This window comes from Archocentrus centrarchus, chromosome 11, assembly GCF_007364275.1.
Source record: "Archocentrus centrarchus isolate MPI-CPG fArcCen1 chromosome 11, fArcCen1, whole genome shotgun sequence".
Lineage (NCBI taxonomy): Eukaryota > Metazoa > Chordata > Actinopteri > Cichliformes > Cichlidae > Archocentrus > Archocentrus centrarchus.
The window spans coordinates 18,861,285-18,879,759 of NC_044356.1; the positions used below are offsets into that span (position 1 = coordinate 18,861,285).

The 18,475-nt window shown below is 40.5% G+C and overlaps 1 protein-coding gene across 1 annotated transcript; it reads right to left on the reverse strand.

Annotated features, from left to right (window-relative positions):
- Positions 1-1,663: 1,663 nt before the first annotated feature.
- LOC115788468 (zinc finger protein 385D-like) lies at positions 1,664-18,164 on the reverse strand. Its single transcript, XM_030741503.1, has 8 exons — positions 18,056-18,164; positions 13,677-13,792; positions 7,433-7,540; positions 6,747-6,909; positions 5,000-5,248; positions 4,732-4,913; positions 2,640-2,741; positions 1,664-2,280 (listed from the first exon to the last, which is right to left on the reverse strand). Exons 1-8 carry the CDS (start codon positions 18,063-18,065, stop codon positions 2,032-2,034), a joined length of 1,179 nt encoding a protein of 392 aa, XP_030597363.1. The 5' UTR covers positions 18,066-18,164; the 3' UTR covers positions 1,664-2,031.
- Between the last annotated feature and the right edge of the window lie 311 nt (positions 18,165-18,475).

Sequence of the window (18,475 nt, forward strand, 5' to 3'; positions counted from 1 at the left end):
TTTACCAAATTATTCTTCTGTTCTTTCAGCAAACTGTGATCTAATACTATTAAAAAAAAATCACATTCACATGCCATGAGCTTATTATAAGCTTTTTTTTTAATGAACATGAACAGCAAGCAAAGCTGCCCTCTCATGGAATGCACAGTTCTGCATTGTACTTTTGTAGTCTTTCCAGGCAGCAGAGAATGAAAAATTCCCAGGATGCCAAGTCAGGCTTTTGTACTGTTGACATATGTTTATGTGTGTACGTGTACCTTCCTGCCACGAGTTTGATAGTGGCGTGAGAGACAGAAAGCTGGTGGATAAAGTAGATATGAACATGTGAGATAACCAAAGAAAGATGACAAAAGGTGAAGGAGAAAAAGGCAGTGAAGGCCAGCCAGGGAGTGAGCCAGGGAGTTTGGGGGCCAGTGGAGGTCTGAATTCCAATGGCATGTGGGGAATTGAGCATCCCACACAGATGTTCACAATCATCACCCAGACAATTAATAATAATATTAACTGCTGTGACAATGGGAAGAATCGGGAGGCAGTGACTTATTGGATGATAATTCTCCAAACTGGCCAGTAAGGTTATTTGCTTTGGAGCAGCTGTGGGAGACAGAAGTAAAAATATCTAACCAATTAATCCAGTTTGATGTCTGATGAAAGACAAAAACAAGAAGATATGCTGAGGGGTCAGGAGAAGTTGAAAAAGCAGCAACACACACTCCCTGGCCTTTCCATAACTTCAGAGAAAGTATAGACGACCATCATTCATATAACATCAGTGTGGAATGTCATCAGCAATCACACGCATTTTGTCAAGTCAGCGTTTGTACTCAGCACACACACACACACACAGTATCCATATTACCAGACTTTTACAACTGCCTCCTTTTACAGCATTAACTGCACCAAACTGACCACGTTGCTCACAGCTGCAGTGTAGTAAACTTATCAGAAAGACAGACAATAACATCTGACAGAACATTCCTGCCCTGATTTATCTCAGAGAATGAAGCCGAAGGATATGTGATGGAGCCTTTGGAGACTCCCTGCCATGCATGTGTCCGTTTCTTTTTGTTTTTTTTGGGGGGGGGGGGGGATACTTGAAAAAAGACCAAGGAAAATTTTTCTGTGCACTGCTAAGTATCAAAGGAGATTAACTGGGCTTAAGTCATAGATACTGAAATTTATGATTTGGGGAGGAGGTGATGCCTGACTGCGTCGACAATTCTGACAGTGTTAAGTTGAACACGTACACAAAGAGTTGAAATGACAAAGGCAAATGTTTTATTTCTATGTATGCCCTTATCTTTTTGATGCACACATTTCCATCTGACAAAGACATGAACACCAAATGAATTGATACATTATTGCACTTATTTATTTGATAAATTGCACATTTTTGGAGCATTTTCAGCAATAACCTCGTGAGAATGCATTTACCCTCAGAAAGAAAGAAAAATAAGAACATTGTGCAATCAATGTGAGTGTTCCCAGCAATTTTTATTATTGGAAAATAATAGTCAAACATGCTGAGTGCATTCATCTGCACATACAGACACACAGTTATAGTCATCATGGAAGTTCACCATTCTGCATTTATGTATATATATATATATATATATATATATATATATATATATATATATATATATATATATGTGTGTGTGTGTGTGTGTGTGTGTGTGTGTGTGTATGTGTGTGTGCAGCAAAGTCAATTTTAAAAAGGACTTTCTTAAATGGTATAAAATGGAACAAAAAGCTGCAAAAACTTGCACTTCTGTGATGATTACATCTGTGCATGCACCTGGTAGCATTCACACACACTCTCTCACATTTCAAAATAGCCTGTTTTCTCCCATTTACTACCTCAAATTGACCCTCTCTTGTAGTTTTAGCCGCAGCAAATTGTCTAGCCTGTGATACCCATGATATCTGTTGGTATGCGGAGTACAGAGAGCACTGGCTTATATCACATCTTGTTCAGGCCTCATGTCTGCATTTAGCTGTAGTTCAGAAGCGATTGAGACGTGGGCCAGGTCAGTAGGGGGAAAACAGAACCGACGTGTGTGTTGAACAGATGGGTCCAGGTGCCGGGTGAAGCAGGGCCTGGGGGAGGGGCTGACTGTGAAACAGGGCGGGGTTCGAATTTGATGCAGGCGGGAGAGGGAATGGGGGCAATGACACCATGGCGGCAGCAGCGGCAGCAGCAACGGAGAGCTGACGCTGTAAGACACAAGACGCCAGGGGTTTGGTCAGATCTTGGTTCTTTCGTAAAGTCAGCCTTATCTGAGGATGAAACACAGGCAAACAAACTGTTATCAAGATTTGTTTTTTTCCTTGTGAAATTAAGCAGTTTACAGTAGGACACAAGGAAAGTACAGGAAAAAACAAGCAGTCCCATTTATTACCAGACATTCTTATCAATAATTCAATAATCCAATGAAATCCTGCCCTTTTGTCATACCCATTATGTCAAAGGGGTAAAATACAGAAAATGTATTATTCTTGAACCCATATCACTAACAATTTGTTTCACTGGCAGAAGGGAGTGGAGCTTCCTGGAAGAAGCCGATGAGGATCAGCTTGTGTACACAAATGCAATGATGAGGGGCTGAAAGTAAGTCGAGCAATAGCAGACTACTCACTGCCTGGAAACTCTGGTGGCGCTGGGTGGGAGTGTAGGGGCTGAATTTAGGCTTGGCTGGTTTACCTGCCGCTCTGTCCTTGTGTCTCCTGCTGCTGATGTGCTGGAGTGGAGGAAAGAGACACACAGATAAGCACACAGGAAAAGAAACCCAGTCAGACACGGTCTGCAGCAGAAAGATGGCACCGACAAAGAAAGAAGGTGACGCTTGGTAATTTGAATAATATGAAAAGGAAATTAAAGGCAAGCAGAAATCAAAGCTCCTATTTTTGACAATTCAGGCAGACTGTTTATATTTTGTTGGCTCTGACTCTGAGTATCCAAATATTTATGAGGGGCGGGTTAGGAAATCTTTTAAAATTTGACTGACAAGCGCAAACAGATGGCTGTGGCCAACGCAGCACACAATCAGCAGTGAGCTGCTAAATATTCATGAGCACCTGGCCAAAGTTAACTTTTAAACAGTCAGAGATGAAGACCAACACTATGCAGTCACATCACGAACAGAGATGCTAACATCATATTCAAATGCTCACCGAAATAGCAAGGGCTTAGTAGCTTTGTGCTCATTATCTTGAGGGATCTGTGATTTTAACTCACCTGCAGCGACAGGTGTGAGCTGTTCAGACCGTGATTTTGAACAAAATTTGCATGGGCCTGAGTTTCCAGTCTTTAATGCATGATGGATATAAGTGATGATGGATCGTGGGTGCGTTGGACTTCCTGAACTGTTTGAATAGCAAATCTGTGTGACAGCTGACCTTTTAATAGCTTTACATGAACAGAAGGAACGAACCAGTAAGTTAGTGCAAGAGGGAGTTTTCTTATGTCACCTTCTACTGTTCACTCTGTATGGGCAGTAACAACACAACAACTACTGGCAATCAGTGTGTGTTACTAAAAATGTTTTAAGTGGGCAGACACTTTTGACTTTTGACCAAAAAAGACAAAAGATATGGTCAATGCATGGCATGACTGATAATTTCTTAGATTAAACATTAATACATTATTTTATTTTCTTTCTCAAACCATAGCAATGGCATTTTCCTGGACATTACATCCCTTCAAACCTGTAATGACTAATAAAATAGACTCACCAGCCACTTTGTTAGGTACACCCATTCTACTGTGCGTTAAGCTAAATATATAATCAACTAATTGCATGGCAGCAACTCAATGAATTAGGTATGTAGACATGGTCAAGATGACTTGCTGAAATTCAAACTGAGCATCAGAATATGGAAGAAAGTTGATTTAAGTCAACTTTGAATGTTTGCCCCTTAGAACCAACTGAGCATCATTTAAATGCCAAAACCAACCTGTGTATTGCTGTTCACAATGTTCATCAGTTTATGACCACAGTGTACCCATCATCTGATGGCTGCCCAGCAGGATAAAGCCCAATGTCACAAACCTCAAATCATCTCAAACTGGTTTTTTGAACATGACAGTGAGTTCACTGTACTCAAATGGTCTCCACAGTCACCAGATCACAATCCAACAGAGCACAAAGGGATGTGGTGGAACAGGAAATTGGCATCATGGATGTCCATTTGACAAATCTGCAGCAACTGTGTGATGCAATCATGTCAACATGGACCAAAATCCCTGAGGAATATTTCCAGCACCTTTTTGAATCTGTGCCATGAAGAATGAAGGCAGCTCTGAAAGGGGGGGTCTAACCTGGTACCTAATAAAGTGAGTGAGGTGTACCTAATTAATTGGCTGGTGAATGTATATTTTTCATTGATATCATGCCAGTCATTTTTATTAAACATGCAGTTTCCCTGTTTTTTAGCTAATAGTAGATGCGGCAGTACACGAATATGTAAATATTTTTGTAGTGAGTTTTTTTTTTTTTTTTAAATCAATAAACCATTTTTAAGTTTTAACATGTTACATTATGTCTGACTAAATCACATTAATATCTAAGATTTGCTGGTTTGGATGCCATATCACATTATATCCCAAACTGATATAGTATTGAAGTATTGAAGTCCCAGAAGTAAAAAAAAAAAAAAAAAAATTATCCTTGTAATCATCTCATCTCTTGCCTGATTTAATTTTTTAACTTATCATTTTTCACAGCTAACCTGTTTGAGCTGAGTCTCAGAGTTGACATGCACGTCGCAGATCTCACAGTGGAACGTTTTGTTCTGGAGTCCCGTCGATGACTCGGACGGTGCAGCCATCTTGGCTTTGACCCCCATCCTGGGGAAGGATTTGATGGCTCCATCGCCACTCCTTGCCTCGAGCATTGTCTTGTGCTTAGTGCCTGAACAGATATAAAGTCAAATCAACAAAGTATAGAAACACAGTTCGTGTGGGCTAAGTCTGACCATGGCAGTGACTGCCTCTCACCACTGTTGTGGGCCTGGAGCTGGGAAGCGGAGTTGACAGCCACCTTGCAGAGGGAGCAGTACAGAAGACGTATAGCTTTCGCTTCTTCAGTCTCCTCTTCTGGAGCTTCTACCTCTCCATCTTTTTGTGCCTCTTTCTCTGCTGTCCTTGGAATGGGTGACAAGGACGCATCAGAAGGTGCTTTCACAGTTTCAGTGGAGCCTCTGCTCAATGGTGCCATTTCTGAGGTAGGGTTCGGGGATGAAGGATCTAAAAACGATGGCCAAAATAAAAAAGTTGGTAAATAGAATTATACTTTAATAATTGACTATTTGGGTTGTTTGGGTAGATATTCAGTTCTTAATTGTGATAACTGGATGTGCATGTATACATTTTTTTTCAAACTGCAGAAATAAATGCAGTCTCAACGTGAATTCATCTCATCCCTCTCATCACATGCTGATCATCAAGTTTAATTTCGTGACACTGTGGCCAACTTGGTAACATAATATCTAGATTTAGAGAGCTTTAATATGCATTTATCAACTTTTATGCCTAGTGAAAAATCTTACTCTCCAAGGTCTTGCTCTCCACGGCTCACCCTCTCTCTCACCGAGTGGCACAAAGTAGCAGCATTTTAAAGCTTTTAAACTTATGCATGCTGTGACTTTTTCAGACAGTATTGGAGTATTAAATTCAGACGGGAAGCTTTGAATTTTCTCTGTTGATTACTGCTGAAGCTTCAGAGCCCCCCAAAAAATGCATTAGGGATAGTCCTGTTGGCAACAATGAGCACTAACGAAGACAAACGTGAACATTTTTCCACTTCTATGAAATTTCCAAATTCCTTATGATAAGAGAAACATTAAAACTCACCAGGCTACACATGATTATGAGCTCCATCAACCTCTCTAATCACACTAATAATCAATGATTTCCCCTGGGTTTCTGCCTCGCAGCACTTAAACTGACACTTTTGTATATAGATGATTTGACTCTGTTATCTTTTGTGAGGCTGACTTTCCCCTGGAGGAGCACATGTAGATTTAAGGATTCACTCTCTGTTAATAACAATGATTAGCTCTGCCTCGCCGAGTGGGTGTCTGTTTGTTACCACTGATTCCCCACTCTCTCACTAAAGTAACCTTCAGAGAGCTCTCCTGCTGTCTCCTCCACTTCCCCGAAACTCTTGAAATGATCATTCACCCTCTCACTCTCTTAAAAACAAACTCTCCTGTCGGTGTTGTCAAGAATATTTCTTCAACCTCTTTGTCCTTTAGCTGTGGCTAAATGTATTATTTTCAATCCTTAACACCCACGCATGTGCAAAAGTAGCACATCGGCACTGGTACAAATATAAACACACGCTGGAAAGCAGTCAATGCTTTGACACACCGCAGCACTTACGTGCCTGCAGACACGCATGTGCCTGAGGCCCTTGAACAAACACACACTCACACACATAGTGGAAAGCTACCCATAGATCATATTCAAAGCATTTTCGATGTGCTTTTGATCTCAGGAGACCACTAAATGAGGTCAGAAAATGTAGACACGGAGAAGAAGCAGTGGATAATGCTCAATCGCTTCACCGTGCAACCCAAAGCAGCAGGAGGTTTATCACATCAAAGAGTTAGGGTCGTGACTAGGAAAAGAAAGGTCTGAGCCGTACCTTCGTATATCTAACGATGTCATTGCACTCGATGTCTGCGCACACACGTGCATGCACATGCAGGGGAAGCATTGCATGCCTGCAGAATCCACTCACCTCCTGATGTTGTGTCAGAGCCGGAGGGCTGCGAGCACGATGACAACAGGACTGCGGTTTCCTTGGAGACCGGTTCACAGGTCCTGATCTTTGAATCCGGGGCATCCAGAGATTTCAGCTTTTTCGCATGCTTCGTGCCGCTATAATGGGAGGAAGCCTGCGCCTTGATGTCCAACAGGAAAAAAAAAAAAGAATTAACTTCATGCAGGAAATGGTTTATCTTTACTTTACATAACAATACATAACTTGAATTTGAATCAAAATATAAAAACAGCACAAATCTATCATTCTCTGGCTTGCTTACAGTTGCTAATGTGATAAGTAATCAAGTAGTAAGTAAGCACTACACAAAATGTAAGTTCTTTTTTTTTTTAACATGCACTTTTTTCTACATTTTTACAGTGACTTTCGTGCAATATGCAATACTTTGCAGTCCTGGCTGTGCTTTGACTCATGCTATGATACATATAATTAAAAAAAAATAATCTTGTACAAAGGTCAATTATCAGATGAGTTCATATTTGACCCAGTAATCAAGTAAGACAGCTTTACATCTTACCAGTAATACAGCCATGCGCAAGGGCAGGTCTTGTCAGCAGTTCAACTGTCATGTAAGGGTGTGTGTGTGAAAAACAAGTGCACCTTGAAAGAAAAAAAGCATGCGTTTCCCACACAGCACCACCCACCTCAGAGTTGAATCTCAGACGACAGACTCCACAGGAACTGGGCTTTCTCTTCAAGGGCGAGGTTAGACCAAAGCCTGGGCCAATCAAAGCTTTATGGATGTGATCCATCTGCAACAAAGGAGGAGGGAAATGTCAGAATTGGTTTTGATTATAACAGACTAGACTGAATTAGGTAATGAAAGTGATCTCTATTCTTTAAATGACATGCTGTCAGAAGATAATATTATCCTTTCAGGACCTACTGAAAGGAGTGGGTTACAAGAAGGAGTTAATGCCCATAAGCACAACAATATTGATGTTCACACATCAATCAGTGGAATCAACATAACAGCACACAATGTGCACAAACAACATGCTCTCTGCTGCCTCCGCCTGCACAAGACTAATACCAATACATTTAAAGGGACACTTTGCCAAAAACATGTCATCTGCCTTACAAAATACTCCAAATGTATATTTTTGAAAAGTCCTGTCTGTTTAGTCATTTCAGCTTGGATTTATTACAGATCAATTTGTTCTAATACTGAACTATTTTTATGGCAAAAAAAAAACAGGATTCAAAATGTTTACATAAAACTGCTCACAACGCTCTGCAGCATAACCCACTTCTCCTCTGCCCACCAGTATTTTCCATATGTTCCAAATGCTCACGATGTTGGCAAAATATTTTCTATCACGATTGCAAGCATTGTTTGGTAAAGCTTTTTACCCTTATGGTCACAAGGACTCAGTCTTCACTAACTCATTCTCTTAAAGCTCTATCACACAAAGAAGAAGCCGTATGTGAACATGATACAAAAACATTGCCATCTTCTCTGGACCAAAGCTCACTGAAAATGGACTGAGGCAAAGGGGAAAACTTTTCTGTGGTCAGACAAATCTAAATCTAAATTCTTTTCTGAATACATGGATGCTGTGTGCTCTGGACTAAAGAGAAGAGGAACCATCTGGGTTATTATCAGTGCACAAGTCTGATGGTATGGAGGTGCATTAGTGCCTATGGAATTGTTAGCATGCACATCTGAAAAGGTACTATCAGTGTTGAAAGGTGCGTGTAGGTTTTAGAGCAACATATGCTCCCGTCCAGATGATGTCTTTTTCAGGAAAGACCTTGCATAGTTGACCAAGACGATGGTATAAACTGCACACTGCAGCTATTATAACATCACAGCTTCTTAGTAGAAGAACCCGACCTCCCTGCAGTCCAGACCTTTCACCAACTGAAAACATTTAGAGCATCATGAAACAGAAAATATGAAAAGAAGACCCAGGACTGAGTAGCTAGACTCTTATATCAGACAAGAATGGGACAACATTCCTCTCCTCAGTTCCTCAGTTTCTAGACATTTACAGACTGCTGTTAAAAGAAGAGAAGATGCTACACAGCAGTAAACATGGGCCTCATATTTTTCCTAACATGATATATTTCCTCAGTTTAAACATCTGATATGTTTACAGATGTAAAGTTCAGATCCTTCTTCCTGGATGTCACTGTTGGAGTCCACTTGGACCACCTTGAAGCCATGTTGACCACAGCCTTTGCTATCATAACAGAGAAAATACAAACTTTTTATAGCCACCTTTAAAACCTGCAGGTGTGAGCGTTTTACTCACTGAGCTCTGTTCCAGGAAGACTTCATGACACCAAACGTGCTGCTGGTCTTTCCAACCAAACAGCGAGAAACCATTACCATATTAAGAAAACTAAGTTAAATAGCTTTAAATGAGCTGTAATTGTGTTTGTGTTGCCTCGTACTGCAGATCAACTACTGAAGTTTCAGGCTTTTCACCCCCCACACTAGTTTTATTTATGAGTGTAAGAAAGAAGCAGTAAACATAACCGTGCCTTTACATATATGCGTGTGCACAATGCCATTATCTGACCACACAACACTGTGCACCGCTGGACATTACTGGAAATTGTAATGAGCACAACTACTCGGTGTAAGAAAACCCAACTGGCCTTTGTGGAGCAAAACAAGACTATTACCTGAGATGAAATGTAGGAGGCCATATAAGCAGTGAAAGGATGGGGTGGGGGTAGGGTGGGGGGCAGCTTTATGGAAATTTGGTTAGCGGTGAAGTAAAAATGTATGCTTTCTTATGGGTCAACCAGCTAGTCCTGTGATCCCCGAGTACGTACAGCACTGCAGTGGAGATGTAGCTTGTTTTTTTTAGTGCCAAACCTGAATTCCACGTTCTTCAAAAGTCAAAAAGCCACAGTGTGTGTGTGTGTGTGTGTGTGTGTGTGTGTGTGTGTGTGTGTGTGTGTGTGTGTGTGTGTGTGTGTGTGTGTGTGAGTGTGTGTGTGTGTTCTCACTCATTTTCTTTGATCATCACACTGGGCTGCTACACTGGAATGTATCTGCAGTCACGGGTCTCTTATCTCTCTCTGCTTCCCTGCAGCTGTTTGTGTATAGAAAACTCCAACAACCTTACATAAAAACAAGCATGTCGTGCATCAGTGTGTGAAACGCAAATCACGAAACCCTAAAAAATTTTGAAAACAGAGTGAAAGGCTAAATGTGTCAGGTAACATGTGGCAAACATCATAATGTGAGAATATTTATGAGACTTTTTTTACGCTTTTGTGAATGAGACTGAACATCAGTAACAGCCCGCTCCCTCTCGTGCCTCAGCCCCAGGGCTCCTGTATCACTGCCTGACCTTCCATCACACATTCCTCATGTCACCCCTCCATCTGCTTACCTCTGAACCCTCTCCCTTCGTCTCCATCTGATCAAAGTCACCTTCCTGGCTCCCCATGGATTCACCCTCTTACCCTCCACTCCCACTCGGTACTACGGTGGACTACTGTAGCACCTGCAGCAAAGTCAGTTTGCCCTTCTTACTCATTGCCTCTTCTTTTTTGCACACACGCACACATATATATATATATCACATGCAGAAACAAGTCTGCCACTGTGGGCTTATGAAGAGAAATGAAAGCAGTACATTCAGTGGATTATACACTAAATGAACGCATCACATCCACCACACAGCATCAATTATAATCCAGCATGTTTTCTCCAGAAACCTCCTCACACACAGGGCGTCAGCATGTCAGACATGCTCTGCTCCAGGGATTCAGTTATGGCTGAAACATATGGCCAAGAGAAGTAAAGCAGACCTTTACCTGGATCACAGTCAAAAATTTTATAATGATGAATGCTCCTGGATTTGCACTGTGTACCAGCATGACAGCTATGTGTGAATGTCTGACGTCAAACACCGAAAAGGAGTGAGTTATGATGAATGAGCTGCCGCTTTTGGGCTCTTTGTCATTTAAATGATTTTATTCTTGGAAACAATATCACTTTTTTGTTTCCAAAAAAAAAAAAAAGGATGCAAGCCAAACTAGCTGCTGAAGTCCAAGTTTTAAAAGCGGGAGTCCCTGAATCACAACAAGCATCCACACACATGCCTGCAACCCTGTAACCATGACAACGCACATGTGGGCACCAAACAAACTCCTGTGCAGTTTTATGGAGACCAAAGCACACAAGAGAATGCATGCTCATACACAAACACACACACACACACACACGTACACGAAGAACCCACACATAAAGACACACATTTAAGAAGAAAACACAGGCCGTCAGAGTTCAGCTGCGTGCCCACTTACTTCACACCCACAGGTTCAATTCAGAGGAGCGAGAAGATTCTCTGACAAAACATGGTCGAGACAATATTTCATTTTTGCTCTGCTCTTTCCAAACACTCAAAAGCAACCAAGGAATCAGAGGTGAAATTTATTCAGTAAAGACAGTAAAGCTGAAACAATGCAGCGATTCACAACCAGAGGTAATTCTGCAGAGGCTGGGGGAACATGGTAGGATTAGTTCAACTAATGTGACGAAACAGAAATTCTAATTTATCTAAAGAATTTATAAGGAGTGCGCCTGAACAGATTTGAGAAGGAATACTCAAAGGATAAGCATGAGAAAGAGACATCCAAAGAGAATGTATAAACTATGGAATTTTGCTTTGCAAGTCAAAATTTCAGCACAAAATTTTGACTTACTCAGAAATAACTTGAAATTTCAAGATACATAGTCATTTGAAATTTTGAGATAATAACTCAAAAATCAACATTGGCTGGCAATTTATCTATTTATTTTTATTTTTTTTCAAATGGGGGAAACATGTTTACATAATAAATGACAAAACAGTAGTAAAATGTTTGAAGAGCCAGCTAAAGTTAAGAATAACTCTCAAAACTGTTAGCTCACAGCATGTGTATGTTCATGCTACTAGCTGTTACTAAACTGCTATGTTCTGGTTTATTTTAATGTCTTTAGTTGAGCTAATAGCATGGATAAAAATCATGTAATGACATAATAAATGGTTAGCTAAACAAAGTGGAAGGTTAAATATTCAAATAATTAGCTAACAGAATGAATTTTAAGTCATAAAATATAAGCTAAAAGAATAGCTAAAGAGTTAAAATTACTAACAAATCAAGCAAGAAGAAACAAGCAAGCATAGTTAATATCTGTTAAACGGAGTAGTTGATAAAAATATTAGCAAAGTGGTTAAAATAGTAGGCTGCTAGTTATGAGCAAAAAGTTAAAACAGTTAACTAGCCATTACTGATAGAAGGCAAGATGAATGTAATTGCTAAAAAGGCAATGGGAAGCTCAAAGTCCATCCATCTATCAATTTTTTAACCATATATCCAATTCCAGTTTCTTCAGTAAAGGCATTTATTGCTTTCCTTGTCATTTATGACAGTAAGATTACTATATTTGGGTTTTTTTGACAGTGTCACTATTTTATGAAACTTTACAGACACAATGATAAGCAATAAACTGAGATAATCAGCAGATAATTGCAGATTTCAAGTTTATAGAGGTGGCAGACGGGGCTTTCAGTGTGGAGCTACACTGTATTTCAAGCATTCAGCTGATATGCCTTGTCCAACTTTGCGGTCCAAAAAAGAGGAGTTAATAGCATTACACATTAACAGCAGTGAACACTGTAGAGCTCAGTCACTTTTTACAGCTGTTGCAGTATGTGGGAGACTGGGAGACGAGTTGAACATGGAATAAAATCAAAGGAAGGCGAGAGAGACAGATGGAGAAAGGACAGCAGGGAAAGTGTGATATGAGATATTTAAAGACATTTTTCTGTCAGTGCTATATCAAGGTCACCCACCAAAAGCAACAAATATTGTAATATTAGGCTTCTTATTATTTGCAGTACATTTAGAAGCGAACAGAGGTGCACAAAGAAAGGTCAGTGAAGAGTAGAGGATCTGAAAGCTCTGAAAGCAAGAAAAAAAGTGCACAAGAGGATGAGGGAGAGGAAAGATGACAGCAGGGGACAAAGTGGAAAATACATATGAAGAGAGAGATGAAGTGAAGAGGGCGTTGATGCACAAGCAACACAGGAAGCAAAAGGGGTGGATGAAAGTGAGGTGAAATGGAAGGCAAGAGGGCTGAGACCTAGAGCAGCGTCTCCTTGGGTGGCAGATGGGCTTTTTGACCAAGAGAAGGACGTTACACACGGCCCCTCACACATGCTCACATGCAAAATAACTGCTACAGAATGCAGACAAATACACTCAGTACTCTTTCTAAACTCTGATGTATCTCTCTTCTAAACATCTGACAGCACGCCATGGGAAAGAAGAGTAAAGAGGAGGGAGGAACAAAAGCACAAATGTCAATTCTGCTTCAGAGAAGAAATTTTGGGGAGACTTGGCAATGGAGTTATGAGCATACATAATAGACACTAATTTATGGCAGAAAAATGCTTTCACACATTAAACTTCTTGGATTATACAAAGAGATGCGATACAAATTCTGTGTAAGCCATACATCAGGCCTCAGCCCGACATATCTACAGTCCTTTGGGCTTAAACTTGGCCAGCCTTAGTTCTCTCCACCTTTACCTTTCACAAACACCGGGGCAGACAGCTCTAAGAAAAGCTCTGCGGGAGGAATACCAAGGAATCAGCTCCACCCCCCAGGTTGTGTGGAAATGTCACAGCTCTCTGCATCAGGGGTGATATATTTGGAAAGGTGTAGGCAGCGTCCTCATACATCTGTGCACTGAAATTTTACTTCATGCAGGCAGACTATTCCATGAAATTAACTCCTCCGCTTGAGGCAAAAATTGGTGTGGTAGAATGAACAATTTTGCTTTTGATAATAATAATAAAAAAAAAAAAAGGCATCAGAGTACAGGTGGGGAGGGCGCTGTTGCTATGACAGCTACGATGACTGACAGTACTCACATCAGTGAATCCAGGCAGCAGGTGGAAGGGGAGGAGGGCTTTCGGGTCTGGGGAGGGCTGGGTCCTGCCCAGCGTGGAACGAGCCAGCGGCGGCAGAGTGCTGTGGCACACATTACCTGAGAGACATCACAGCAGGGAGGAGACAGGGAGAGAGATAAACATATGGAGCAATGACTCGATGGAGATGAGGTGATTCCTTTTAGATGGTGGTGATGATGATAAAAGCTAATAGACCCGAGCGAACTAGATGAACACATCGTGTGCTCAAAAACTTCTCTGGTTGCAGTGTTTTGATACGTTTATGATGCTTTCTTACATTTGTGTGCTGTCTTATTTTCATGTAACCCTTACTATGCAACAAGCTTTTCATCACTTGCCACTTTTTAGTGTTTTCAATGCAGTTAAATTGTTGAGCCAATTTGGGCCCAGTTGTGTTCATTAAGTTAAATAGCAGGATTGATTTTAATACACTGTACCCCAAAAAATGAACAAGTACTTTTACTATCATGGACATGCACGCATAACAGGCATAAGCTGTAGCCCCTTATAAAATTCCTGACTGGAATCCTGACTATTTTTTTCAGTCACTGCAAAGAATGTTGGGGGTGTTTTTGGAAACAGTCTTCCATGAATGGGTGAAAGATGCTTGTAGTAAGAAAGTACTCTGAATGCTCAAATATAGTAGAAAAGCACTAACTACACTATATTGCCAAAGTATGTACTTGTCTGCATTCACACATATGAACTTCCCATTCTCTTCTTTCTTTCTTTCTTTCTTTTTTTTCATTTGCAGTTTTTATTGAAATCTTAATTTCAATTCAAGAGTACATCCAGACTTTACACTTTTTCAACTGTCCAATAGAAAATAACCAAGAGATGCAACACACACGATCTGTACAGGTGTTGGACAAACAACCTTACTATTTTATATTCCTCATCCTGCACAGGTACATAAAAATACCTTTAGGTGAACTATTTACATTCTGTAGCACCATGAGGGTACCCTCACCCCCTAAATATTATTCAACAAAATCTGATCTCAGTGGTGACATAAATTCCAGCCAATTTTTCCAATAGTTCTTAAATTTGCCTGATTCTAATCTGATGGAAAAAGTCAACCTTTCCATCATATAAATATTGTGCATTACATCAACCCAATCTTCCCTTTTAGGGGCCTCTGCCTTCAGCCATTTCCTAGTAATGGCTTTTTTGCTAGCCACCAACATGATCCTATACATATATTTATCAGTTGGTCTTGGTAACCTTTCTGTCCCTCTTCCCAAATATAGAATATCAAATGTAAATGGGAATCTCACCCTCAGAACTTTCTCTAAACAATTCTTAAAATCCTGCTAATAAGGAACGGTAATAAGGAGCAATCCCAAAACACATGGAAGTGACTGGCTCTATCTTTCCCACATTTTCTCTAACATATTGTATCTTGGTGTTTTCTTTGTACTGGTGTAATGAAATATCTTACAATATTCTTCCAGCCAAACTCTCTCCATGAGAGGGAGCAAGATGTTTTCCACTATTGCCTGCATATCTCCTCCCAGTTCTCCTCTGGTAGCCTCTAACTAGCCTCTTTTTCCCATTTCCCTTTTATGTATGTTGTATTGCTCCCCTTCAGATTTCCCCACATTTGATTCATTTGCTAAAATAAACATCTTAATTATCCCCGATTCCAACTCATCAAAATTAATCTTTTTTTATTAGTTCCTCTGTAAAGTGCCTCAATTGCAAGTACCTGAAGAAGTCCTTATTACTGAGGCAATATTTGAGACAATATTTGCTCTTTATTTCCTCAAAGCTTCATATAGTATTCTTCTTAACCAACTCCTGGAATATCTTCGTACCCCTTCACCATTTACTAAATGTTTTGTCTGTTACATTAGGTTTGAAATCTGATTCATGCGCAATCCATCTCAGTATCCTACTCTGCGCTGTCAACTCATATTTTGATATAATCTCATTCCATATGTCCATGGATAGGCCCAACCACGGATTTATCTGTCACTTCAACTGGGAGAGTTGTGAATAAATATAGTAGTCTTGGTAAAACATTTGTTTTAATCATTTCTACTCTTGAAGTTAAACTTGTAAAGGGGTCTAAACTCCACCTTCCCATATCAGACTTTATTCTGGACACTAAAGGGCTATAATTTATAGATTTTAACTCTTCTGGGAAGTCTTTACACAGGGTTTAGGAGTGTGTTTATGGGAATTTTTGACCATTCTTCCAGAAGCACATTAGTGAGGTCAGACACTGATGCTGGATGAGAAGGCCTGACTCACAGTCTCTGCTCTAATTCAGCCCAAAGGTGTTCTGTCAGCTTGAGGTCAGGACTCTGTGCAAGCCAGTCAAGTTCTTCCACACTAAACTTGCTCATCCTTGTCTTTATGGGCCTTGCTTTGTGCACTGGTCAACAGAAAGAGGCCATCCCCAAAGTTAGGATCAAACTTGGGATCGAAATGTCTTAGGATGCTGAACCATTAAGAGTTCCTTTCACTGGAACTAAGGGGAACTAAGCCCAACTCGTGAAAAACAACTCTACACCATACTCCTCCCCTCCACCAAACTGTACTCGTGGCTCCGTGTCTCCACTGCTCTAGAGTCCAGTAGTGGAATGCTTTACACCACTGCATCCAATGCTTTGCATTGAGTTTTGTGATGTCAGGCTTGGATGCAGCATTCCACGAAGCTTTCTACGCACTGTTGTTTAGCTAATCTGAAGGCCACATGAAGTCCGGAGGTCTGCAGTGATCGACTCAGCAGAAAATAGCATCAACTGACCTTTGTGGCTTTGTGGCTGAGTTGCTGTCGTTCCCAATCACTTCCACTTTGTTACAATACCACTAACAGTTGACTGAAATATTTAGTAGTGAAGAAATTTCACAACCAGACTTGTTGCACCGGTGGCATTCTATTAAGGTACCACTCTGGAATTTACTGAGCTCCTCAGTGCAACAAATTCTTTCACAAATGTTTGCAGAAGCCGTCTGCATGCCTAGGTGTTTGGTTTTATACACCTGTGGGTAGGAAAGTGATTGAAACACCTGAATTCAAGGATTTGGATGGGTGAGTGAATACTTTTGGCAATACAGTATAAGTACCAGTCCTACTTGTATGTGCTTTATTCCATTTTATCATATTGCTGGTTTACTTATGTTCAGATTAAGATTTTGTATAGAAAACATATGATTCTTAGATCAAATATTAGACAGTTAAACACAGCTTCAGCATTACATTACAATCCAGCATTACATAATTTGTGTAAAACTGTACCTTTAATACTTTTGTACTTTAACGAAATAAAGGCTCTGCAGGATTCTTCTACCCCTGAGGGGGGGAAAAATGCTGTAATTATGCTGGCTAGAAATGCAGACTATTATTTCCTTGACAAGCTTTCCAGATTCATTTTTCTTTGTCATTGTTGCTTTTAAAAGTATTTACTCAAATAAATAATTTAATTTTTTTTTCTGTACACACACAAACACACAATCAAGCAAGCAACCCCTTCACAAAACACGATTTTTTTTTGTTTGTTTCTAATCAAAAATAAACTCAAACATGCCAAGCACGTACATGAGTGCACATGCAACCTGAAACACACACTGCATGTGTATTGTGAAGCCAAGGCAGATAAGGGTCTTGTCTGTTGTGCTGAGTGATTATAGAGCCTTATTTTCTACACTTTGCATGTTCTCTTAGCTTGATTACAATTTGATTTAGGACCATGTGTAATCATGGCAATCACAATCATAACACACCCATCCGCTCTGCCATTAGTCTGATTGCCTTTAACTGACTGAAGTCTTGGGGCTCGCGTGTGAGTGCGCGCACCTAACGCTGCGTGATTGATCTGCTGGGCATTTGCTTTTGGGTTAAATTGCTTTTAAGAACTTATTATACCTTTGAGAAACACGTGGACGTGACACACTGCAGACTGGTAAGAGACTGTTATTGACTGGTAATCAATAACTTGTTGGTAATGATCAAAAACAATAAAACAGCATAATCAGGACACAAATTTAAAATGTAAGGTATCAAACAGTTTAAGCAACACAGTAAAGTGGATTTGTTTTCTGCGAGCATACTGTTATTTTATGTTTACATTCCTTTTTATGTAGCCTACTATTTTCATTAGAATTTTGGAGCAGAAACAGGCTTTAAAGTTTAAAAAAAAAAAAAAATACCGTGATGTAAGCTGTGCTCTGTCTATTCCGCTGTGCCGGTGACTGACTTCACGAAGCTCACATCCGATCCAACATAGCAACAAGTGACTCCGCCGCGTTATCATCAACCAATTAAAAAAAAAAAAGAAAGAAAAGAAAGAAACTATAATAAGAATTTAAAAGAACAAGCTTCGTTTACGTACCAAAATACATTGCGGCACCAAGTGAGATCCGATTGTTCAGTGTTTGATAAAAGTGTCTTTCATCTCCAAGCAGAGATGAGGCTTCGTGTCTTCTCCTCCAGTCTCTCTCTCCCTCTCTCTCTCTTTCTTTCCTGCGGCGCCGATGCCGTTCCTTCCCATCTGGATTCCCCCCTCCTCCTCCTCCTCCTCCTCCTCCTAACTATTCACCCCTCCTCCTCATCCCCTCCTCCTCATCTTTACACAATTCGTGTAGAAACCGGCCCCTGTATCTACATCTCACAGAAGTCTGGTTTTAATTCGGCGAAAACCCGGAAATTACCTTAATTAGCGCACAGGACCACCCGGTAATTGTGTACCCCACCCCACCCCACCCCCCCGACCACTACCACCACCTAATGCCAGCATCCACAAACCATGAGA

Excerpts from the sequence above, each read along its gene's own strand:
- LOC115788468 (XM_030741503.1), bottom strand. Across the intron at positions 7,541-13,676 it reads TGCTGCCTGGATTCACTGAT|ATGGATCACATCCATAAAGC; the intron begins GTGAGTACTGTC and ends CCTTTGTTGCAG. Across the intron at positions 4,914-4,999 it reads GCTCCAGGCCCACAACAGTG|GCACTAAGCACAAGACAATG; the intron begins GTGAGAGGCAGT and ends ATATCTGTTCAG.